Consider the following 26359-nt stretch of genomic DNA (forward strand, 5'->3'; position numbering starts at 1 on the left):
AATCAGCCTGTAGAGAGTTCAGCTAAAACAAATCAACCTGCAGAGAGATCAACTACAAACAAATCACCTTATAGAGAGTTCAGCTACAAACAAATTACCCTATAGAGAGATCGGCTACAAACAAATCAACCTGCAGAGAGATCAACTACAAACAAATCACCTTATAGAGAGTTCAGCTACAAACAAATTACCCTATAGAGAAATCAACTACAAAAAATCACCCTGTAGAGAGATCAGCTAGAAACTACACACAATGTAAGGAGTTCAGCTACAAATAAATCACCCTGTAGAGAGTTCAGCTAAAACAAATCAACCTGCAGAGAGATCAGCTACAAACAAATCACCTTTTAGACAGTTCAGCTACAAATAAATTACCTTGTAGAGAGATCGGCTACAAACAAATCAACCTGCAGAGAGATCAGCTACACACAATTCAACTTGTAGAGAGATCAGCTACAAACAAATCACCCTGTAGAGAGATCAGCTAGAAACTAGACACAATGTAAGGAGTTCAGCTACAAGCAAATCACCATGTAGAGAGTTCAGCTACAAACAAACCAACCTGTAGAGCGATCAGCTAGAAACAAATCACCCTGAAGAGAGGTCAGCTACAAAAAAATCACCCTGTAGAGATATCAGCTATAAACAAATCACCCTGAAGAGAGGTCAGCTACAAAATATCACCCTGTAGAGAGATCAGCTAGATACAAATCACCCTGAAGAGAGGTCAGCTACAAACAAAACACTTTGCAGAGAATTCAGCTACAAACAAATCAGCTTGTAGAGAGATCAGTTACACACAAATCAACTTGTAGAGAGATAAGCTAGAAACAAATCACCCTGTAGAGAGTTCAGCAACAAAGAAACCACCATGTAGAGAGTTCAGCTGCAAACAAATCACCTTATAGAGAGTTCAGCTACAAACAAATCACCCTGTAGAGAGATCAGCTAGAAACTAGACACAACGTAAGGAGTTCAGCTACAAGCAAATCACCCTTTAGTGAGTTCAGCTACAAACAAATCAACCTGCAGTGAGATCACCTACAAAAAAGCACCTTGTACAGAGTTCAGCTACAAACAAATTACCCTGTAGAGAGATCGGCTACAAACAAATCAACCAGTAGAAAGATCAGCTACACACAAATCTACTTGTAGAGAGATCAGCTACAAACAAATCACCCTGTAGAGAGATCAGCTAGAAACTAGACACAATGTAAGGAGTTCAGCTACAAGTAAATCACCCTGTAGAGAGTTCAGCTAAAACAAATCAACCTGCAGAGAGATCAGCTACAAATAAATCACTTTACAGACAGTTCAGCTACAAACAAATTACCTTGTAGAGAGATCGGCTGCAAATTAATCAACCTGCAGAGAGATCAGCTACACACAAATCAACTTGTAGAGAGATCAGCTACAAACAAATCACCCTGTAGAGAGATCAGCTACAAACTAGATACAATGCAAGGAGTTCAGCTACAAGCAAAATCACCCTTTAGTGAGTTCAGCTACAAACAAATCAACCTGCAGTGAGATCACCAACAAAAACGCACTTGTACAGAGTTCAGTTACAAACAAATCACCCTGTAGAGAGATCAGGTAGAAGAATTCACCTTGTAGAGAGTTCAGCAACAAAGAAACCACCATGTAGAGAGTTCAGCTGCAAACAAATCACCCAGTAGAAAGATCAGCTAGAAGAAGTTACCTTGTAGAGAGTTCAGTTACAAAGAAACCATCATATAGAGAGTTCAGCTACAAAGAAATTACCCCGTAGAGAGTTCAGCTAGAAGAAGTCACCTTGTAAAGAGTTCAGCTACAAAGAAACCATCATGTACAGAGTTCAGCTACAAAGAAACCACCTTTACAGAATTCAACTACAAACAAATTACCCTGTATAGAGATCAGCTAGAAGAAGTTACCTTGTAGATCGTTCAGCTACAACAATTCACCCTGTAGAAAGATCGGCTAGAAGAAGTCACCTTGTAGAGTGTTCAGTTACAAAGAAACCATCATGTAGAGAGTTCAGCTGCAAACAAATCACTCTGTAGAGAGTTCAGCTACAAAGAAACCGCCATGTAGAGAGTTCAGCCTCATACAAACCACCTTGTAGAGAATTCAACTACAACAAATCACCCTGTAGAGAAGAAGTCACCTTGTAGAGAGTTCAGCTACAAAGAAACCATCATGTAGGGAGTTCAGCTACAAGGAACCACCATGTAGAGAGTTTAGCTGCAAACAAATCACCTGTAGAGAGTTCAGCTAGAAACAAATCACACCGTAGAGAGATCAGCTGGACGAAGTCACCTTGTAGAGAGTTCAGCTACAAAGAAACCATCATGTAGAGAGTTCAGCTGCAAACAAATCACCCTGCAGAGAGTTCAGCTACAAAAAAATCACCCTGTAGAGAGTTCAGCTAGACGAAGTCACCTTATAGAGAGTTCAGTTACAAAGAAACCATCATGTAGAGAGTTCAGCTACAAAGACACCACCATGTAGAGAGTTTAGCTGCAAACAAACCACCTGTAGAGAGTTCAGCTAGAAACAAAATACCCTGTAGAGAGACCAGCTAGAAGATGTTACCTTGTAGAGATTTCAGCTACAAAGTAACCATCCTGTATATAGTTCAGCTACATTTCAAGTCACCCAGTAGAGAGATCAGCTGCAAAAAATATCCTGTGGGGAATAATGGGCATGTAATAAATATATGTATATAATTTGTATAATTACTAATAAAATCAAAAATAATTGAAGTACTAAAATTCTTCTTTAAGTTCTTCTTCCTGTAGTAAAGAAAAAAACACATGGGTTAAAAAAGCCCCAAAGCCAGCCATAGGCCGGCTTTGCAGTATACAAATACAAAAAGAAGTAATATCTAATCAAAAACAGCCAAGCTGTAAAAAAAGGTGCGGCCCCCAAAAAGGCCATGGTGAAAAAAGATGTGAAATCCAAGGTGGCGGCCAAGAAATGGCTGTGATGGTAGGTTAATGGTTACATTTTAATAACGACAATTCAGGTGAATTTTGTGCCGCTTGTTCTTGGCACCAAATTCACCTGAATTGTTGTTATTAAAATGTAACCATTAACCTACCATCACAGCCATTTCTTGGCCGCCACCTTGGATTTCACATCTTTTTTCACCATGGCCTTTTTTGGGGGCCGCACCTTTTTTTACAGCTTGGCTGTTTTTGATTAGATTACTTATACCATGGCCACAAGGGATTTGCCTGATATATATGCCCAAGGGCGAGGGCATATATATATCAGGCAAATCCCGAGTGGCCGTGGTATAACTATTAAATACCATACCTGTTTCACTGCCCATATAAAAGTCTCAATAGTAGCAGTGAAATTTATCCCATATTTCACTGGTAGCAGTGAAAAAGTTGTAATTATAATTTCATTGGCTAGAATTTATGTTAACAATGTAACGCCAATTAGTGTTTACACATGTTTAGTACATAGAGACAAATTGCATACATAGCAACGCTAATGCACAGCATGCGTATATGCAGCGAGTATGGTATTAACTGGGAATAGCATGGGTAGCAGTGAAATTTGGGATAAACACCACTCTTGTTGTATTGGAAATGGTAAATTTCCAGTACAACACTCGTGGTATTTATCCCAAATTTCACTGCTACCCATGCTATTACTAATTATATGGGCTAATGCAGCAATTGAATTGCTCTTCAATTGCCTATATTGTAATGACCCTTATTAACTTGTAAAATTTTCCATATGTATTTCTGTGTGTGAAAAACAGATTTTTGTTATCCCAGATTTAGCATGATTAAAAAGTGGTGACTAAGGATAATTCCAAACATATCCTGGTAAATTAATTAAAATTTAAAATAGAGCAACTTGTTGAAAGAATTTTGAGTCAGCAGAGTTGCTCTAAGCACATGTTTGAGGTTGATTAAACAATACCACCAAGTTATCATAAAAGAATGGTAAGGCTGATTCATGATTGAATTTTTTTGGTGGGGAAACCAAACCTATAATATCCACTATCAGTGTTGCAAGGCACCATTGCAGTACTGTGCTACATGATTAATAACAACAACAGGACGATATCACAGATTACAGTTAATGAACCTATGGTCCTCCAATACTTTGATAGTGTCAGGGATGGGAGGAACAGTAGAGCAGCTAAGCAACAAATTTTGATGAAATCATTCACTAAAGCACTGCATGTTCTGTGCAAGTTGAGTAAGGTATACTATTATCGATTGAGATACAGTGCCACATCAAAATCATTGCCTTAGGGCATGTTTGGAAACTTTTAAACTAGGTTATACAGTAGGACCTCCATTATCTGAACACCTGTGTGCCAGTTAAATTATAAAAATGTTCAGATAAGTGAATTTGTTCAGATAAATGAAGCCCATTTATTTATATACTGAGTTCTGTTCAACTACTCTAATAAAACATACACTTACTCTAATAGAACGTTCACCTAATGGTGAAATACTTTAATAGAGCAGTCACTTACACTGTTTGGATAATCGAGGGTTCGGATAATCAAGGTCCTACTGTACACAAATTTCTAGTTCAGGAAACCATACATGTGCTTTAAAATCTTAGTTTTACTTAAATAGCATGAATATTTTTCAAATTTACATGTAGAATCTTTCAAAATGTGGTAAAATAAACTGTTTTTAAACACTGTGCCCTACCAAGCTACGTAAGTGTCTAGATCCCCTGCTATGTCTATGCCATCCCTTGCTTGTCTATGTAGATGCAAAGTTTCAGCTTATAAAATTTTACTATTGGGTGCTTTTATGGCTTCCCCAATACATTATCTATTGGTTTCATTTATCAAATTCTTGAGCATGATGTGTTTGGTAATTTAGCACCGTACCTAATATGAAATAGTACGAATCAGGCAAATATTGTATCAAGTTTGGTGGTGCTATTTTATCAAAAAGAAATGATCTTTTTTGCTTAGCCTCTCTACTAGAAGGGTTCTATGGGAAGAAATGTAGCTGAAAGAAGATGGAATGCCGTATATAGCCACACTGCTTTTCAGTATTGGGGCAAGGGAAATTGATCGTACAGTATGGTAGTACTGTATATTAGTGATCACGGAGGTTTGGGTTTTTCTGGGAAAAAAAATAACCCCAAAACCGGCTTCACAATGCCATCCTGGTGCCTTGGCAGTATTCGTTAAGTATATATAATTAAGCCCAAAAGTGTCTTCAGTACAATTCTAAAATCTTCCAATAGATTGTTACAGTTTTTTTAAAAACATTTATTCAATGAAATTTTCTACTGACTAACTAACTACCTGATGCCAAAGTGTAACTCGATTATGGCTAAAGCTACAGGCTTGATCTTTTCACTGTTTGACGTCACTTCGTCCAAAGACATGCCTTTTTGGCATACCACAATACATAATGCACGCATCATGGACTTACCTTTGTCCTCCTTTGTGTCCCATTTCTTTTTGCTGACTACCCAAGCGGTAGTATGATGCATGGCTTCCCTACATTTGTGATTGGGAATCATCCATATTTTCCATGTTGACTGGATTTTGGCCTGTGTCAAATATGTGAGCATCATAAAAGCATAATAGGCTGGAGTGCTATACCAACGTAATGCTAGCATATTACGTGGATTTTTCAATACTCCTTTGTGTTAGTAGTATGATATTTGCTTTTTAATTGGTCATTCATTGTTATGGTTTTCATTCAATAGCTGGACTGACTTGTATAGATGTTGTTGATAATGTTCAGCAAACTCATGATAGTCAGATCATTGCTAATAGAACAGTAATTGTTCCACGTCTCAACTTTACTTGTAATGGTAGGATAACCAACATCAGGGTTAGGATAGATAATGCTACTGAGATACCTAATTATGATAACACTGGTACTAATCTTCCTTATATACAAGTGTGGAGACAATCACCAACTTCACAACTCAACTACAGTTTAGTTGATCAAGTTCAAACACAATCAGATCACCTCAATACTCAGTTAACCTACCTAGAAGCTATCATTCCACTTACTGGCAATAACAGAATACAATTTCTATCTGGAGATGTTATAGGATTTTATAATCCACCTGATTCTGGTTATGTCACTAGAGATATAGGAACACCTGGATATGTGTTCTATGTATTCATTGGATCTAATGCTTCATCATTTAATCTTAACAGTACAAGCCTCACTCCTGATGGACGACAACCATTGATCCAGTTCACACTTGGTGAGTATGCATGGTGACAGTCATTTTGCTGATTATTATGTACCTCAATATCATATATACATAATTATGTAGATATTCATGTACTGTATGCGTTTGTACGGTACCTAAATTAAACACCTTTTTAATTTACTCAAATATCAGCCATCTGTTCTTAAATGTTTTGCTTGTTTAGATATTCTGTGTGATAACCTCACAACACCATTCAATGGAGAGATAACATCATGTAGTTCTGGTAGTATAGGAGTGGGTTATGAGAGGGACACTTGTAGTTTCACATGTAACACTGGTTATGAGCTAACTGGTAGTGACACTAGGACCTGTCAAAGTAATGGGAGCTGGAATGGTAGTGATGATGTATGTAGAAGAGGTATGTTAACACATCTTTTTAGGCCTTACCAAATTATATGCATATGTTATATAGTTCCCTGTCCTTTGCTTACTGACCCTAGTAATGGTACAATAAATTGTTCACTGGGAGGTGATGGAGTTACTTCCTATGAAGACACTTGTAGTTTCACATGTAACACTGGTCATGAGCTAACTGGTAGTCATCAGAGAACATGTCAGTCTGATGGTAGTTGGAGTGGATCACCAGTGCCCTGTACCATCATGGAGTGTCCCTCATCATCACTACCAATGAACAGCATGTTGGCTGAGTCTTGTAGTAGGTCATATCAGTCAATGTGTGATCTGCAGTGTGAAGAAGGCTTTGATGGTAGTGGAGAGCCATCATATGTGTGTGATGTGTTGAGTAATGGATCATCAGTAATGTGGATGACAAGTGGAGGAGGATGGAGCTGTGAAAGGAGTAAGTTGCTGTATTGTCTTTAGTATCGTGTATTCTTTAAAAGAACTTGTGCTGTATAGCACATAATATATGGAAAAGGGTCGACATGTACATAGTAGTTTCACTGGTTATCAACTACCTGGTATATAGTGAAGAAGTATTTGATGGTAAGCATATGCCTTCTTTTACCTTTTTTTTTCATCATACGAAAGTTAGAGATTTTAAATTTGTGTAGGATCGTGGAAATAAAGAGTAGACTACATAAATACACCTGAAACTATACTAGAAAAAAGTGTCAGACATTTTCAGCACCTTAAACCAAACATGTTTGAGACACAATATCCAACATACCCTGTACATGTATTTCCACTCACTGTTGGTAGAAAGTTCAGATACTCATCATCATTTAGACATTATATAATATTTAAACAACAGAAAGCAACTGCACAATAGGCCTGCGCCTATTATGCCGGAATAATCTTGAGAATAATAGGTCACCAATTTCGTGAGAATAATTCCGGAATTATAGAATGGTGACAGGCATAATTTTAGAATAATCGGATGACCACGGGAATAATCGGGGCGTGTCTCTTCTTGATTATCTAGAAGAAAGAGTTAAGCTACTACAAATGATATAAAGCTGACAGGAGTGCTGGCTGAAAGGAGCTGAAAAGCCTCTAAAAGATCGATATACTCTAATAGAACGCTCAAATACTCTAATAGAGCAGTCAGATCGTTTCATGTTAACAATCTGCAGCCAGCATCAGGGATTTAACTGCATGATTATCTACAATTCTGAAACTTGTACATATTATACCAGTGTATCTTCTTCAAGTCTTTGATCATTATTATCTACCTAACTTAGTAGCTACAGCATATTATAATACACTAATAATTAAAATTAATATACTTGAATTATTACTGTAGATAGCTATCTAATCCAAAACAGCCAAGCTGTAAAAAAAGTGTGCGGCCCTCAGAAAGGCTATGGTGAAAAAAGATGTGAAATCCAAGGTGGCGGCCAAGAAATGGCTGTGATGGTAGGTTAATGGTAAAAATTTTAATAATGACAATTCAGGTAAATTTTGTGAAGTGGCACAAAAATTCACCTGAATTGTCGTTATTAAAATTTTTACCATTAACCTACCATCACAGCCATTTCTTGGCCGCCACCTTGGATTTCACATCTTTTTTCACCATAGCCTTTCTGAGGCCGCACACTTTTTTTACAGCTTGGCTGTTTTGGATTAGATTTCATTTCTTTTTGTATTTGTATACCCCAAAGCCGGCCTATGGCCAGCTTTGGGACTTTTTTAACCTATGTTTTTTTTCTTTACTACAGGAAGAAGAAAAGATGAAGTAGATGTACTTTAAATATTTTATCAGTAAATGTACAAATTATATATATAATACATATGTGACTGGATTTGCGAAAAGGGGCCTTCCACACACAATTTGCCAACTTTGACAATTGATAACTTCAGATTGGAAAGAGCTATTGCCTTGAAATTTGGGCAGTGGTGATTTCTTTGCAGCTGAACTCTCTACATGATGGTTTCTTTGTAGCTGAACTCTCTACAAGGTAATTTCTTCTAACTGATCTCTCTACAGGGAGATTTGTTTGTAGCTGAACTATCTACAAGGTAACTTCTTCTAGCTGATCTCTCTACAGGGTGATTTGTTTGTAGCTGAACTATCTACAAGGTAACTTCTTCTAGCTGATCTCTCTACAGGTGATTTGTTTGCAGTTAAGCTCTTTACAGAATGGTTTCTTTGTAGCTGAACTCTCTAAAAGGTAGCTTCTTCTAACTGATCTTTCTACAGGGCAATTTGTTTGTGGCAGAATTTTATACAGGGTGATTTCTTTGCAGCTAAACTCTCTACATGGTGGTTTCTTTGTAGCTGAACTCTCTACAAGGTATATAACTTCTTCTAGCTGATCTCTCTACAGGGTGATTTGTTTGTAGCTGAACGATCTACAAGGTAACTTCTTCTAGTTGATCTCTCTACAGGGTGATTTGTTTGTAGCTGAACGATCTACAAGGTAACTTCTTCTAGCTGATCTCTCTACAGGGTGGTTTCTTTATAGCTGAACTCTCTAAAAGGTAACTTTTTCTAACTGATCTTTCTACAGGGCAATTTGTTTGTGGCTGCATTTTCTACAGGGTGATTTCTTTGCAGCTGAACTCTCTACATGGTGGTTTCTTTGTAGCTGAACTCTCTACAAAAATAATTTCTTCAAGCTGATCTCTCTACAGGGTGATTTGTTTGTAGCTGAATTCTGTACAGGTGATTTGTTTCTTTGTAGCTGAACTCTCTACAAGGTAACTTCTTCTAACTGATCTTTCTACAGGGCAATTTCTTCGTGGCAGAATTTTATACAGGGTGATTTCTTTGCAGCTGAACTCTCTACATGGTGGTTTCTTTGTAGCTGAACTCTCTACAAGGTAACTTCTTCTAGCTGATCTCTCTACAGGGTGATTTTGTTTTTCTTCTAGCTGATCTCTCTACAGGGAGATCTGTTTGTAGCTGAACTATCTACAAGGTAACTTCTTCTAACTGATCTTTCTACAGGGCAATTTGTTTGTGGCAGAATTTTATACAGGGTGATTTCTTTGCAGCTGAACTCTCTACATGGTGGTTTCTTTGTAGCTGAACTCTCAACAAAGTAATTTCTTCTAGCTGATCTCTCTACAGGGTGATTTGTTTGTAGCTGAACGATCTACAAGGTAACTTCTTCTAGCTGATCTCTCTACAGGGTGATTTGTTTGTAGCTGAATTCTGTACAGGTGATTTGTTTGCAGCTGAGCTCTTTACAGAATGGTTTCTTTGTAGCTGAACTCTCTAAAAGGTAACTTCTTCTAACTGATCTTTCTACAGGGCAATTTGTTTGTGGCTGAATTTTCTACAGGGTGATTTCTTTGCAGCTGAACTCTCTACTTGGTGGTTTCTTTGTAGTTGAACTATGTACAAGGTAATTTCTTCTAGCTGATCTCTCTACAGGGTGATTTGTTTGTAGCTGAATTCTGTACAGGTGATTTGTTTGCAGCTGAGCTCTATACAGAATGGTTTCTTTGTAGCTGAACTCTCTACAAGGTAACTTTTCTAGCTGATGTCTCTACAAGGTGACTAGTTTGTAGCTGAACTCTCTACATGGTGGTTTCTTTGTAACTGAACTTTCTACAAGGTGACTTCTTCTAGCTGATCTTTCTACAGGGTGATTTGTTTGTAGCTGAACTCTCTACAAGGTAACTTATTCTAGCTGATCTCTCTACAGGGAGATTTGTTTGTAGCTGAACTCTCTACAGGTAATTTGTTTGAAACTGAACTCTCTAAATGATGGTTTCTTTGTAGCTGAACTCTCTACAAGTTAACTTCTTCTAGCTGATTTCTCTACAGGGTGATTTGCTTGTAGCTGAACTATCTACAAGATAACTTATTCTAGCTGATCTCTCTACAGGGAGATTTGTTTGTAGCTGAACTCTCTACAGGTGATTTGTTTGAAACTGAACTCTCTAAATAATGGTTTCTTTGTAGCTGAACTCTCTCAAGGTAACTTCTTCTAGCTGATGTCTTTGCAGGGTCACTAGTTTGTAGCTGAATTCTCTACATGGTGGTTTCTTTGTAACTGAACTCTCTACAAAGTAACTTTTTCTAGCTCATCTTTCTACAGGGTGATTTATTTGTAGCTGAATTCTGTACAGGTGATTTGTTTGCAGCTGAGCTCTTTAAAGAATGGTTTCTTTGTAGCTGAACTCTCTACAAAGTAACTTCTAGCTGATGTCTCTACAAGGTCACTAGTTTGTAGCTGAGCTCTCTACATGGTGGTTTCTTTGTAACTGAACTCTCTACAAGGTGACCTCTTCTAGCTGATCTTTCTACAGGGTGATTTGTTTGAAGCTGAACTCTCTACAAGGTAACTTCTTCTAGCTGATCTCTCTATAGGGAGATTTGTTTGTAGCTGAACTCTCTACATGATGGTTTTTTTTTGTAGCTGAACTCTCTACATGATGGTTTCTTTGTAGCTGAACTCTCTGCAAGGTAACTTCTTCTATTGATCTCTCCACAGGGCGATTTGTTTGTAGCTGAACTCTCTACATGGTGGTTTCTTTGTAGCTGAACTCTACAAGGTGATTTTTTCTAGCTGAACTATCTCTTTCCACAGTTGCATGAACTCCCTACAAGGTAACTTCTTCTAGCTGATCTCTCTACAGGGTGACTTGTGTGTAGCTGATCTCTATACAGGTTTCTTATTTCTAGCTGATCTCTTGAATTCTCTTCAGGGTGACTGCTCTATTAGGATGACTGCTCTATTAGAGTATCTCGATCTCGCACTTGCTGCACCAAGTTGGATTTCGTGATATAACTCCGTGGCTTTAAGTCTGATTCTTCTACACCATTGATGAGCCTTTCTAAGATGATTACTCCATCTGTACAGCGATTTTCAAAGCATTACCCCAAGCGGTTTATCTGGTAGGCGTGGCAAGCAGTCGTTTTTTTAATAGCTAATCTCGATTGCGTAATTGTTACACACTGTTGGTTTTTTTGTTGTATCTTCCTGTTTTTTAGCTCGATTTCTTTCAAACCACAAAAGGTTTGAGGTTCAATAGTTAACCTATTCACCCACCGATTTTCAGCTTCTTCCCATACGCGGTTTACCCTGTAGGCGTGACAACATATTGGTGTTATTTTTCGTGAATAATTGCTCATAACTCTTTGCCTGTTTATCGTATTCCAGCCAAAGTTGGTACCGAGATGCGCCCTTATATCCTCCTTCTGTGTGCCAAATTTCAAGGCGATCGGATATGTCGTTCGAGTTTTATAGCAGTTTTTGTAAGTGTGCGACAAGAAAAAGAAGAATAAGAAGAAAAAAAAAAAAAAACCAAGAAACTGAGCCAATTTTTGAAGTCGCATATCTCGGGAACGCGCGAAGCGATTTCGCTCAAATTTGGAATGTGGAGTGCTGCAGTTGGGGGGCATGTCCACAGCAAAAATCGTCTTGTTTCATCAAGGAAGCACAGAGCTACGGAGGTGCGAAAATTGCGTTTTCTTTCTTCCTGTCAATATACTCACGGGTGTTACGCGCCGGCTTCTTGGGCCGCACGACACACTACCGTGTGTCTTGATTCTAAGTCTGCTGTAACTATTATGGATAGAAAAATGATGTGTAAGGTAGAATGCTTCATATATGGCTATTAATAATTCGGACAAAACTACTTATAGCAGCATCTTGAAAACTAAGCGACTAGCCACAGATCAAGACACACGATAGTGTGTCGTGCGGCCCAAGAAGCCGGCGCGCCACACCGTGAGTATATTGACAGGAAGAACGAAAACGTCATTTTCACACCTTTGTATCTCGGTGATCACTTATCTGATTGGAACCAAATTTGCTACACAGTTGCCCGCCAGCCAAGGGAGTCTACATTCCAAATTTGAAGGAAATCGCTCCAGCCATTTCCGAGATACGAGCTGCCAAAGTTTCGTTTTTTTTTCTTTCTTCGTTTTTTTCTTCTTCTTCGTCTTTTCGCACACTTGCAAAAATTGCTATAACAAGCAAACGCGTACTCCGATCGCCTTGACATTTGGCACACAGAAAGGGAGTCCAAAGGCGAATCCTAGCATCAAATTTGGTACAAATCCGATGAATGGTTCAGGAGTTATGACCGATTATTCGCGTAAAACAAGATCGATTTGTTGTCACGCCTACAGGGTAAACCGCTTCATGGAATGAGTTGAAAATTGCTATGTAGATGGAGTAACCATCGTAGGAGTGCCTTTTAGTGGTTTGAAAGGAATCGAGATAAAGACCACGGAGATATGACACAAAACCCAACCTGTGTCACAATTACGCGATCGATTTTTATGAATAAAAAAGTATTAGTTTTCACGCCTACTAGGCAAACCGCTTAGAGCAATGAGCTGAAAATCGGTGTATATCTGGAATAATCTTCATAGAAAGTTCTTGCAGTAGTACAGAAGAATCGGAGTACAAACCACTGAGTTATGATTCGAAAGCCAACTCCGTGTAGCAAATGCGAGATCGAGATACTCTAATAGAACAGTCACCCTAATAGAGCATTCGGCTAATTTATTTACTCCATTATAGAATTTTATTACATCACAAGTTATTCTGTAGGGAGTTCAGCTGCAAACAGTTAATCTTATAGACAGTTCAGCAAGAATACAGTCACCATGTGGAGAGTTAAACAAATATATCACTATAGAGATTCAGAACATTACAAGTCACACTGAAGAAAGTTCAGCTATAAACAAGTCATGCACTGTGTAGAGAATTCAGCTACAATTAAGTCACTCTCTAGAGAATTCAGTTACACAGAATTCAGCTACACACAAGTCACTGTGGAGAGAGTTCAGCTACAAACAAATTACCCTTTAGAGTGATCAGCTACAAACAAAACACTTTGCAGGGTGTTCAGCTGCAACAAATCAACCTTTAGAGCAATCAGCAATGAACAAATCAACACAAATCTACCTGTAGAGAGATCAGCTAGAAACAAATCACCCTGAAGAGAGTTCAGCTACAAAAAAATCACCCTGTAGAGACATCAGCTAGAAACTAGACACAATGTAAGGAGTTCAGCTACAAGCAATCAACCTGTAGAGAGTTCAGCTAAAACAAATCAACCTGCAGAGAGATCAGCTACAAACAAATCACCATATAGAGAGTTCAGCTACAAACAGATTACCTGTAGATAGATCGGCTACAAACAAATCAACCTGCAGAGAGATCAGCTACACACAAATCACCCTGTAGAGAGATCAGCTAGAAACTACACACAATGTAAGGAGTTCAGCTACAAACAAATCACCCTGTAGAGAGATCAGCTACAAACTAGACACAAAGTAAGGAGTTCAGCTACAGGTAAATTACCCTGTAGAGAGTTCATCTACAAACAAATCAACCTGTAGAGCAATCAGCTAGAAACAAATCACCCTGAAGAGAGGTCAGCTACAAAAAATCACCCTGTAGAGAGATCAGCTAGAAACAAATCACCCTGAAGAGAGGTCAGCTACAAAAAAATCACCCTGTAGAGAGATCAGCTACAAACAAATTGCCCTGTAGAGAGATCAGCTACAAGCAAAACACCCTGTAGAGAGTTCAGCAACAAAGAAACCACCATGTAGAGAGTTCAGCTACAAACAAATTACCCTGTAGAGAGATCGGCTACAAACAAATCAGCCTGTAGAGAGTTCAGCTAAAACAAATCAACCTGCAGAGAGATCAGCTACACACAAATCAACTTATAGAGAGATCAACTACAAATAAATCACCCTGTAGAGAGATCAGCTAGAAACTACACACAATGTAAGGAGTTCAGCTACAAATAAATCACCCTGTAGAGAGTTCAGCTAAAACAAATCAACCTGCAGAGAGATCAGCTACAAACAAATCACCTTTTAGACAGTTCAGCTACAAATAAATTACCTTGTGGAGAGATCGGCTACAAACAAATCAACCTCCAGAGAGATTAGCTACACACAATTCAACTTGTAGAGAGATCAGCTACAAACAAATCACCCTGTAGAGAGATCAGCTAGAAACTAGACACAATGTAAGGAGTTCAGCTACAAGCAAATCACTGTGTAGAGAGTTCAGCTACAAACAAACCAACCTGTAGAGCGATCAGCTAGAAACAAATCACCCTGAAGAGAGGTCAGCTACAAAAAATCACCCTGTAGAGATATCAGCTAGAAACAAATCACCCTGAAGAGAGGTCAGCTACAAAAAAATCACCCTGTAGAGAGATCAGCTAGAAACAAATCACCCTGAAGAGAGGTCAGCTACAAACAAAACACTTTGCAGAGAATTCAGCTACAAATAAATCAGCTTGTAGAGAGATCAGTTACACACAAATCAACCTGTAGAGAGATAAGCTAGAAACAAATCACCCTGTAGAGAGTAGCTACAAGCAAAACACCCTGTAGAGAGTTCAGCAACAAAGAAACCACCATGTAGAGAGTTCAGCTGCAAACAAATCACCTTATAGAGAGTTCAGCTACAAACAAATCACCCTGTAGAGAGATCAGCTAGAAACTAGACACAATGTAAGGAGTTCAGCTACAAGCAAATCACCCTTTAGTGAGTTCAGCTACAAACAAATCAACCTGCAGTGAAATCACCTACAAAAAAGCACCTTGTACAGAGTTCAGCTACAAACAAATTACCCCGTAGAGAGATCAGCTACAAACAAATCAACCAGTAGAAAGATCAGCTACACACAAATCAACTTGTAGAGAGATCAGCTACAAACAAATCACCCTGTAGAAAGATCAGCTAGAAACCAGACACAATGTAAGGAGTTCAGCTACAAGTAAATCACCCTGTAGAGAGTTCAGCTAAAACAAATCAACCTGCAGAGAGATCAGCTACAAATAAATCACTTTACAGACAGTTCAGCTACAAACAAATTACCTTGTAGAGAGATCGGCTGCAAATTAATCAACCTGCAGAGAGATCAGCTACACACAAATCAACTTGTAGAGAGATCAGCTACAAACAAATCACCCTGTAGAGAGATCAGCTACAAACTAGATACAATGCAAGGAGTTCAGCTATATACAAGCAAAATCACCCTTTAGTGAGTTCAGCTACAAACAAATCAACCTGCAGTGAGATCACCAACAAAAACGCACTTGTACAGAGTTCAGTTACAAACAAATCACCCTGTAGAGAGATCAGGTAGAAGAATTCACCTTGTAGAGAGTTCAGCAACAAAGAAACCACCATGTAGAGAGTTCAGCTGCAAACAAATCACCCAGTAGAAAGATCAGCTAGAAGAAGTTACCTTGTAGAGAGTTCAGTTACAAAGAAACCATCATATAGAGAGTTCAGCTACAAAGAAATTACCCCGTAGAGAGTTCAGCTAGAAGAAGTCACCTTGTAAAGATTTCAGCTACAAAGAAACCATCATGTACAGAGTTCAGCTACAAAGAAACTACCTGTACAGAATTCAACTACAAACAAATTACCCTGTATAGAGATCAGCTAGAAGAAGTTACCTTGTAGATAGTTCAGCTACAACAATTCACCCTGTAGAAAGATCAGCTAGAAGAAGTCACCTTGTAGAGTGTTCAGTTACAAAGAAACCATCATGTAGAGAGTTCAGCTGCAAACAAATCACTCTGTAGAGAGTTCAGCTACAAAGAAACCGCCATGTAGAGAGTTCAGCCTCATACAAACTACCTTGTAGAGAATTCAACTACAACAAATCACCCTGTAGAGAAGAAGTCACCTTGTAGAGAGTTCAGCTACAAAGAAACCATCATGTAGAGAGTTCAGCTACAAAGAAACCACCTAGTAGAGAGTTTAGCTGCAAACAAATCACCTGTAGAGAGTTCAGCTAGAAACAAATCACCCCATAGAGAGATCAGCTGGACGAAGTCACCTTGTAGAGAGTTCAGCTACAAAGAAACCATCTTGTAGAGAGTTCAGCTGCAAACAAATCACCCTACAGAGAGTTCAGCTACAAAAAATCACCCTGTAGAGAGTTCAGCTAGACGAAGTCACCTTATAGAGAGTTCAGCTACAAAGAAACCATCATGTAGAGAGTTCGGCTACAAAGACACCACCATGTAGAGAGTTTAGCTACAAACAAATCACCTGTAGAGAGTTCAGCTAGAAACAAAATACCCTGTAGAGAGACCAGCTAGAAGAGGTTACCTTGTAGAGAGTTCAGCTACAAAGAAACCATCCTGTATATAGTTCAGCTATATTTCAAGTCACCCAGTAGAGAGATCAGCTGCAAAAAAATATCCTGTGGGGAATAATGGGCATTTAATAAATATATGTATATAATTTGTATAATTACTAATGAAATCAAAAATAATTGAAGTACTAAAAGTCTTCTTTAAGTTCTTTTCTTCTTCCTGTAGTAAAGAAAAAAACACATGGGTTAAAAAAGCCCCAAAGCCAGCCATAGGCTGGCTTTGCAGTATACAAATACAAAAAGAAGTGATATCTAATCAAAAACAGCCAAGCTGTAAAAAAAGGTGCGGCCCCCAAAAAGGCCATGGTGAAAAAAGATGTGAAATCCAAGGTGGCGGCCAAGAAATGGCTGTGATGGTAGGTTAATGGTTACATTTTAATAACGACAATTCAGGTGAATTTTGTGCCGCTTGGTCTTGGCACCAAATTCACCTGAATTGTTGTTATTAAAATGTAACCATTAACCTACCATCACAGCCATTTCTTGGCCGCCACCTTGGATTTCACATCTTTTTTCACCATGGCCTTTTTGGGGGCCGCACCTTTTTTTTACAGCTTGGCTGTTTTTGATTAGATATAATTATACTTAATGAGAATAATTATGGAATAATAGGCTGGATACAAGAATAACAAAAAGAATAATAGGAGAATTTTTTGGGAAATTCCGGAAAGAATAATAGGTAAAATTTTGAGCATAATAGGCTCAGGCCTACTGCACAAGTACATATAGTGCCATAAAACAATGCAATTACCCCTGAATGAAATCACTGTATATGACCGAGTGTCTGATCAATTAGCACTTTTGTTTATATTACAATACACCAATAGAATAATCACAACTCTAACAAAATCAATATTTGGTTAACCAAGAGCTAGGATAACTGGTATTTGGATAATTGGTTTATGGATAACTGAGGTTTCACTGTAAGTGCTACACATATACAAATATACAACACTATAAAATACTGTGTTCATTAATAGCAAACTTTACATACTGCTATTACTGACAATTAGGATCTAGTGGATCATCATCAGGATCTACTGGAGCTGTTATTGGTGGAATAATAGGAGGAGTTGTAGTGGCTATGGTCATTATTGTAGTGTTGGTGGTGGTGATTATTTGGGTGAGAAGATCAAGAAGGAAACAAGTGGATATTGTTGATTATGATAAATCTAAAAGTATGTGTACATACGTATGATAAATAATTTTATAATGGAAACACACCTTAAGTAGCTAAAGTCTAAGTAGCTAAAGTCTTTGAGCAGGCTGTAGGACCAGGTGTCCTACAGACCTTCAGCACTTGTGCTGTAAAGCATTAATAAATAAAAATAAATAAATGAAGGGAAGCATGATTTGTCCTATATGTCTACACCAGGGAGTGAGGGTGTACATACATACATACATACATACATACAAATCATATCTACGTAGTAGTATTGTAGCCTGTTGTTGATGCCCGCACTCTTTCACAGTTTAATTACCTGTCACTATAGAAACATCTTATGTGATAGTTACCTGAGAAGTTTACATAAGCAGTTTAACCAGTAGTTTTAACCCTTAAACCTGCAGCTGTTTTATAAAACACAAGCACTGAAAATGCATAATCCTGTAAACTGGATAGCATCCCTTATAAAACTAAAGTCCATAGCACAGAAACCACTAAAGCTATCTAAACACCATCTTACTCACCGTTAAATTTTGGTTTAAATGGTCCCATACTTTGTCGCGTTCATCCAACCCAGAGCTTCCTGCTTCACTTGAAAGAGCAAAAGAACAATCCCTCCGTCTTCCTTCTTCACATATACAGTAGTACTAATATACAGATGGCCATAACTTGGCTGTACTTCATCGTATCGACTTGTTCTTGGTATCGCGTTGCTCCTCATGATCACGTGATGGTGATTCAGTTGATATATATATATATATATATATATATATATATATATGTATATATATAGATATCACATGATTAAATCATTGTCAGACGAGCACAATGACTATACAAAGACAAAAGGACACAAAATGATTCAGCACGTCGTAGTGCATGAGTTCCTTGTTGTATGTTGAAAGTTTGTACACAGTTAGATAGCTTACTCTTTGCCAATCAATAAAATCTGTTTTTTTCTAAGCAATTGTACGAATGCTTCATGAGATATGCCTGTTTGTAACCACCTATGTAAACTGGCAAAAGTATTGTGCGTTTTCAATTCATTTTTTATCAAATCTAGTTTTCTGGATTATATGGGTTCAAGGATTAATAACAGTGACACTGACTGCCCGATTATAGTATCAGGCCATCTACCAGTAAGCCACTGATTCTTGCCTAGCCAGGCCCTTTACAAAGCCCGAAATCACCATTCAAGCTCTCCACACCACCCAGAAAATACATTTGTTAAAACCAGCCTCAAATAGTTTAAATAGTACTAAGGGTCATAGTATGAGTGTAGCTATCCACTGGTGGTGTTAGTTTGATTTTGCCGATTGGTTTTGTAAAATGTGGTCACATATATGTTTGGTTGTATTTCACTATTTATTAATATGCTTTGTAGTGCTCTAACAGAGCACACATTCTTCAAATACAATGTACATAGAATGTTCTAGAAAGAACAATCTAGAGTTTTTGTGGATATATATAGACCTATGAAATTCTGGTAAGAAATTCTGTTTAAAAGGTCGAATTGAACAACTGACTGCAGTTACTTCTCAGCAACTGTTTTACTGAACAATTTTTTTGACATAATTTGTACATGTTTTTTTTTTTTTTACTTCTCAGTGACTGTTCTATTATACATTTTGATCACACTTGTTTCACATGTTTGGTTTTTTGCTTTACATCCATTAGATAATACTCTCAGTACTTTCAAATCACAAAAGGTCCATGCCATGATAGTCAGTCTGTATGCATGCCAAGTTTTCAAGTTTTAACTTGTTTGTGTCAGTAGTTTACCCTGCAGGTGTGACAAAAAATTGCACTTACAATAGTTGAAAATTGCTCGTAACTTCTCATCACTTTCATCTATCTATTCACAAATTTGAAAAATAAATGTACTATACTTATGCTCTTTATACCCTCCAAAATTTAAAAAGAATCCAATAAAGCTTGTGCAAGTTATGGTGATGTTTGTAAGTGGTACAAAGAGAAAAATTAACATAGAAGATATGAAGAAAGATGAACTTTGAATGAACATAATTATCTCAAAGATGGTGGGGCCAATTTACCTTGAATTTAGCAATGGAAGATGTTCCACCCAAGGAATGTTGCACACAAAAAATGGGCTATTTCTCTTCATCTGTTAATGAGGCACGAATGCATGAAAATCATGTTTATCATTAATAGTGATTAAGTGCTTCTCATACTGTGTAATGACTGAACATATAGCTGAAAACAATCACTCCACTTTCAGTAATTGATAGTTGGGCATGCATTCAGACTTAAAATTAATTTTATGAATTTCTTGCAGTATGTTTGCTAGTCATATGTAACTATGTTACAAAAAGACCAAGTACAAGAAAAATGGACTGAAGTAACTTTAATGAAAAGGTTGCTACTAAGTGAGGTTTTACTGTAGCATGAAGTTGTGGCTGCTTTTGACTTTCAATGTTTTCTATTTCTGCCTTCCATTTCAATTGTCCCCTTTTTTCTTAGCAGAAAATGGTGAATTAACCTGCTCAAGATGTTACATATAACACTGTTGAAACACTGGGTAGTAGATATCCTTGATGTGAATGTTGCAACTCTCAATAATTATTGTGGTGTATATACAAGTACATCATGTAAAGCTAATTCCAATTTTACAGCTATGTATTAAACCATGTTGTTCTGTGTTGCAGATGGAGTTGATTCAATAGCTACTCCTACTGCTGTCAGTGACAAAGTAAGTATCATGATGAATGACATGTCAAGTTCTCCAAGTACCATGATTTGAGTAAGCTGTTTTAGATTCATTCCAAACTTGGCATAAGAATTTTAAAATATTGTATGATATACAGAAAATTCTTACACATACACTTAGTCTATAAGCCAACTAGAAAACTGCCACAATTAGCCAGCTTAATTATTTGTTGGACATCACAGGCTTCTTACTCCTTGAACATGTATAAGTATATTAATACACATGTATAATACGGATGTATCAAGACACACGGTAGTGTGTCGTGCGGCCCAAGAAGCCGGCGCGCCACACCGTGAGTATATTTACAGGAAGAAAGAAAATGCAATTTTCACACCTATGTAGCTCTGTGATCCCTTATCCGATTGGAACCAAATTTGCTAGAGAGGTGCCGGCCAGCAAGGGGAGTCTACACACCAAATTTGAAGAAAATCGCTCCAGTCATTTCCGAGATACGAGCGAACAAAATTTCGTTTTAATTTCTTCGTTTTTTTCTTCTTCTACTTCTTCATTTCGCACACTTCGCAAACTCCGCCATAAAACACGGATTCGTGCTCGGATCGGGCTGAACTTTGGCACACTTAAAGGGCTCATTAAGGCGGATCTCTGTACCAACTTTAGTAAGAATCCGATGAACATTCACGGAGTTATGACCGATTATTTGCGTAAAATAAGGTCGAAGGTCTGTCACGCCTACAGGGTAAACTCCTTTGAGGAATCAGTTGAAAATTGATATGTAGATGGAGCAACCATCGTAGGAGTGCCTTTTTGTGGTTTGAAAGGAATCGGAATAAAGACCATGGAGATATGACACAAAACCCGACCTGTGTCAAAATTACGCGATTGATTTTTATGAATAAAAAAACTATTAGTTTTCGTGTCTAGCAGGCAAACCACTTAGAGCAACGAGCTGAAAATCAGTATGTAGCTGGAATAATCATCATAAAAAGTCCTTGCAGTAGTACAGAAGAATCGGATTACAAACCACTGAGTTATGATTCGAAAGACAACTACGTGTAGCAAATGCGAGATCGAGATACTCTAATAGAACAGTCACCCTAATAAAGTATTCAGCTGCATTTATAATTTACTCAATTATATTACATTGCAAGTTATTCTGTAGGGAATTCAGCTACAAACAAGTCACGCTGTAGTCAGATCAGCCAGAAGAAGGTACCTAATAGAGAGTTCAGCTACAAAGAAACCATCATGTAGAGAGTTCAGCTCAAACAAATTGCCCTGTAGAGAGATCAGCTAGAAGAAGTTACCTTGTAGAGAGTTCAGTTACAAAGAAACAATCATGCAAAGAGTTCAGCTGCAAACAAATCACCCAGTAGAAAGTTCCGCTGTGAACAGACCACACTGTAGCGAGTTCAGTTAGAAACAAGTCATCTTGTAGAGAGATCAGCTAGAAGAAGTCACATTGTAGAGAGTTCAGCTACAAAGAAACTACCATGTAGAGAGTTCAGCTGCAAACAAATCACCCTGTAGAGAACTCAGCTACAAACAAATATGCCCTGTAGAAAGATCAGCTAGAAGAAGTTACCTTGTAGAGAGTTCAGCTACAAAGAAACTACCATGTAGAGAGTTCAGCTGCAAACAAATCACCCTGTAGAGAACTCAGCTACAAACAAATATGCCCTGTAGAAAGATCAGCTAGAAGAAGTTACCTTGTAGAGAGTTCAGCTACAAAGAAACCACCATGTAGAGAGTTCAGCTGCAAACAAATCACCTGTAGAGAGTTCAGCTAGAAACAAGTCACCCTGTAGAGAGATCAGCTAGAAACAAGTCACCCTGTAGAGAGTTCAGCTAGAAGAAGTCACATTGTAGAGAGTTCAGCTGCAAACAAATCACCCTGTAGAGAACTCAGCTACAAACAAATATGCCCTGTAGAAAGATCAGCTAGAAGAAGTTACCTTGTAGAGAGTTCAGCTGCAAACAAATCACCCTGTAGAGAATTCAACTACAAACAGATAACCCTGCAGAGAGTTCAGCTAGAGTCAAGTCACCCTGTAGAGAGAATCCTGTAAAGAGTTCATCTACGTACAAGCAGATCACCCTGTAGAGAGTTCAGCTACATTTCAAGCCACCTAGTAGAGAGATCAGCTGTAAATTATCCTGTGGGGATTAATTGAAATATAATAAATATATGCAAGAGTTCATAATATAATGAACTCTTGATATATGCATTATATATATAATTTGTACATTTACTGATAAAATCAGAATGAGTTAAAGTATTTATAAAATCTGCTTCATCTTTTTCTTTTTCCTGTGGTAAAGAAAAATATATAGGTTAAAAAGCCCCAAAGCTGGCCATAGGCCGGCTTTGCGGTATACAAATACAAAAAGAAGTGAAATCTAATCAAAAACAGCCAAGCTGTAGAAAAAGGAGTGCGGCCCTTGAAAAGGCTATAATGAAAAAAGATGTGAAATCCAAGGTGGCGGCCAAGAAATGGCTGTGATGGTAGGTTAATGGTAAAAATTTTAATAACAACAATTCAGGTGAATTTGGTGCCGCTTGGTCTTGGCACAAAATTCACCTGAATTGTCGTTATTAAAATTTTTACCATTAACCTACCATCACAGCCATTTCTTGGCCGCCACCTTGGATTTCACATCTTTTTTCATTATAGCCTTTTCAAGGGCTGCACTCCTTTTTTAACAGCTTGGCTGTTTTTGATTAGATAATATATACATATGCATGTTTGTGTAGTTTGTTTGTAACAACTTACTATTTGTCATGTAGCAGGGCTTAGATGTGGAATCACTGTTAACAATAGCCTTATCAGGCATAAATGTTATTTACGATGAAGTCATCAGCTATGAAAACTCCAAAGGGATTTATCAGATGTCTTCAAATGACGTTGCCAAGTCATTACAAACAGAAGAGAGTATTTATGATACTCCATATAGTCACATAGGGGACTGTGGTCCAATATACTGTGTGCCTGCTGATGATGAAAAGAAAATTTATGAAGAATTTGCAGGAAAAAAATTTCGGAAACTACTCCACAAAGAAATCAAGTAAGGCAAACTAGTATGAATATACTGTGAAGGATGATAGTCACCCGAAGTGCAAGTTTAACTTCTATGATCCCTACTAGCTTGTAAGGTTTCTAGGTTTGTTTTTTTCCCCCATGCTTATTGATACATATGCATCAATAACCTACTAGACTTATCAATCACCCACCCACTTGGTTACTTTTAATAATTATTAAGATCAAGTTACTGATGTTGAACCTGTTACATGTAACAAAACTATATGCAAGCTTCACATTACAGTGTTTATACACAATTTACCACTGTAAATAAGGTTAATAGACAAGGAAGCCTGTGTTTGGTTGGGATTAAATGAATTAGAACCCATGATCAGTAATATTCAATACCATCAAATGTATGCACATTGATCACACGGTTGCTACTTTCAGGTGCTACTTGGAGTTTCTTGTGCTGAATCCTGTCACAGAGATTGAATTCACTGTAAACATACCCAAATACTCGTTGTCTGTTGCTTGTCATACATTGCTCATTATTTGTTGCTTACCATGGATTGCTCATTGTTGCTCATCATGCATTACTCGTTGTTGGTTGCTTGTCATACATTGCTCATTATTTGTTACTCTTCATGCATTGCTCATTAATTATTGTTTATCATGTATTGCTTATTATTTGCTGCTTGTCATGCCTTCATTGTTTGTTGCTAATCATGCGTCACTCACTGTTTGTTGCTAATTGTGAAGTGCTCACTGGCTGCCACTTCATTGTTCCATACTTAGGGTTCCTCTCTACCACTGCCATGCTAGCAAAGTTTAGGAGAAACTGGGTGCAGTCAAGTTGTTTGATTTGACTTAGCAGCTAGCTTCCTGACTAAGGCAGATATTGATGCAGGTGCACTTAGCTCCTAGCATCCATTGCTGCCTGATTTAACCCCAAAATATGTATATAGTGCACAGCACATCCCACATAGCGGTAGTGCATGTGGGCCAAGCTGACGTAGGGTGTTAACTTATACAAAAAGGAGAGGAGGTTAAATATGTACATGGGTACTTGTAAATACAAAAAATTAGACACTACATGTATTATGGATGTGTAGTACTGCAGTATAATTATCATACAGTATGATAGTACTGTATAGTAGGGACCACAAAGGAGTAGGCGTGGCCACGAAATAAAATAACTCAAAAAACAGCCCCAATTTTCTCTGACGACAATGAGTTAGGTAAAGCCCAAACAAGCTTTCAGATCGACCCGAAATGCTTTCAACAAGTTGCTACAGAATTTTAAAATATATATTTAGCAGAATTTTGTAGTGACTGACTGACTGATGCCTTCAGACATGCATAACTCAATAACGGCTAAGGCTACAGGCTTGATTTTTTCACTGTTCGATGGCGCTTCGGCCCAACAGGTGCCTTTTGGCATACCGCAGTACGTACAATGCACTTTTCAAACAGTTCTTGATTCATACTGCTGTGTAACGGGTTGAACATAGCCGACAAGGAAGCGTAATGGATACTTCACTTTTCATACAATATAATTGATGACTAAGGCACGTGGCACCACTTCTTTTGGTATGCATGGATTGCAAAGGTGCTTTTCTTGATTCAAAATTAGTACTGCCACGATATATCATTATATCGATAATATCAATATAACAAGGTGGCAATAAGGTATATCAATGTATCATGATATAGTATAATGATGTGGGGGCGGCCAGACATATGGTATTTGGCATTTAATTAAGTTATGTGTTGATGATTTAGTGGTGGTAACATGCCAACCCCAAAGTAAATTGTGAGGTTTGTATGAAATACCAACCACTTGTCTCAACTATATAGCAGTAGTAAAATGCATTTAAAACCTGGTAAACAAGAGTACCTTTACTTGTGGTATACATCCACCTTAAATTTTAACCTAAAATGAAGAGTATGTACACATTTTCCTTGCAAATGTTACAGTTAGTTCTATATCGTGATATATCTTCATATCGTGATATAAACCTTGGTGATATATGATATAAGTTTTTTCTATAATTATCATGGCAGCACTATTCAAAATGCTGCATAATGGGTTGAACGTAGCTGACAACGAAACGTAATGGATACTTCACTTTTCAGACGATAATTGATATAGCTGAGGCGCACAGTGCCATTTCAGATGCGGTATGCATGGGTTCACCAGTCATAATAATTATTTGCAAAAAAAAGTTAACAAACAAGTACACAGAAAAATTTGGAATTTTCAACTAGAGTAGGGACCATAGCACACTGGTAAAAGTACTGAAACAAGCTGGAGTAGTGCACGATATTAAATCACAGTAAAACAATAAGAAGTGTTATATCCCTATAACACTTCTTATTGTTTTACTGTGATAACACTTCTTATTGTTTTACTGTGATTTAATATCGTGTACTACTCCAGCTTGTTTCAGTACTTTTATCAGTGTGCTATGGTCCCTACTCTAGTTGAAAATTCCATTTTTCTGTGTACTTGTATTGTTTAATTGGCAGGAATTATTTGACAAATGGGTTCTTTATTCACTGGCATTAGCCATCAATAATATTAGTGGGTTTTCATTTAGTGGACCAATTTGTATATGTTAGATACCCACTGGAGGTTTTGTAGTAGGTTTGACAACCTGAGGGCGCAGTTTGGTCACTAATTAATGCTCACCGAGGTGCCAAACAAAGCACGAGGGTTTCAACCTACTAAAAAACGACAGTGGGTATCTAACCTATTTA

General features: G+C 37.8%; 1 protein-coding gene across 3 annotated transcripts in view; it reads left to right on the forward strand.

The window, feature by feature from the left end:
* LOC136257623 (uncharacterized) overlaps positions 1-26359 on the forward strand; it is a 148400-nt gene that overhangs the window by 117831 nt on the left and 4210 nt on the right. Inside the window, exons 5-10 of one of the 3 annotated variants that reach the window (XM_066050874.1) lie at positions 5695-6207; positions 6380-6574; positions 6629-7015; positions 17739-17903; positions 20557-20600; positions 23365-23642. In XM_066050874.1, the coding sequence (XP_065906946.1) occupies positions 5695-6207; positions 6380-6574; positions 6629-7015; positions 17739-17903; positions 20557-20600; positions 23365-23642 (1582 nt within the window). The remainder of the gene's footprint in view (positions 1-5694; positions 6208-6379; positions 6575-6628; positions 7016-17738; positions 17904-20556; positions 20601-23364; positions 23643-26359) is intronic. The other 2 variants (XM_066050872.1, XM_066050873.1) reach the window with 2 other exon arrangements.

This window comes from Dysidea avara, chromosome 6 (genome assembly GCF_963678975.1).
Source record: "Dysidea avara chromosome 6, odDysAvar1.4, whole genome shotgun sequence".
Classification (NCBI taxonomy): Eukaryota; Metazoa; Porifera; class Demospongiae; order Dictyoceratida; family Dysideidae; genus Dysidea; species Dysidea avara.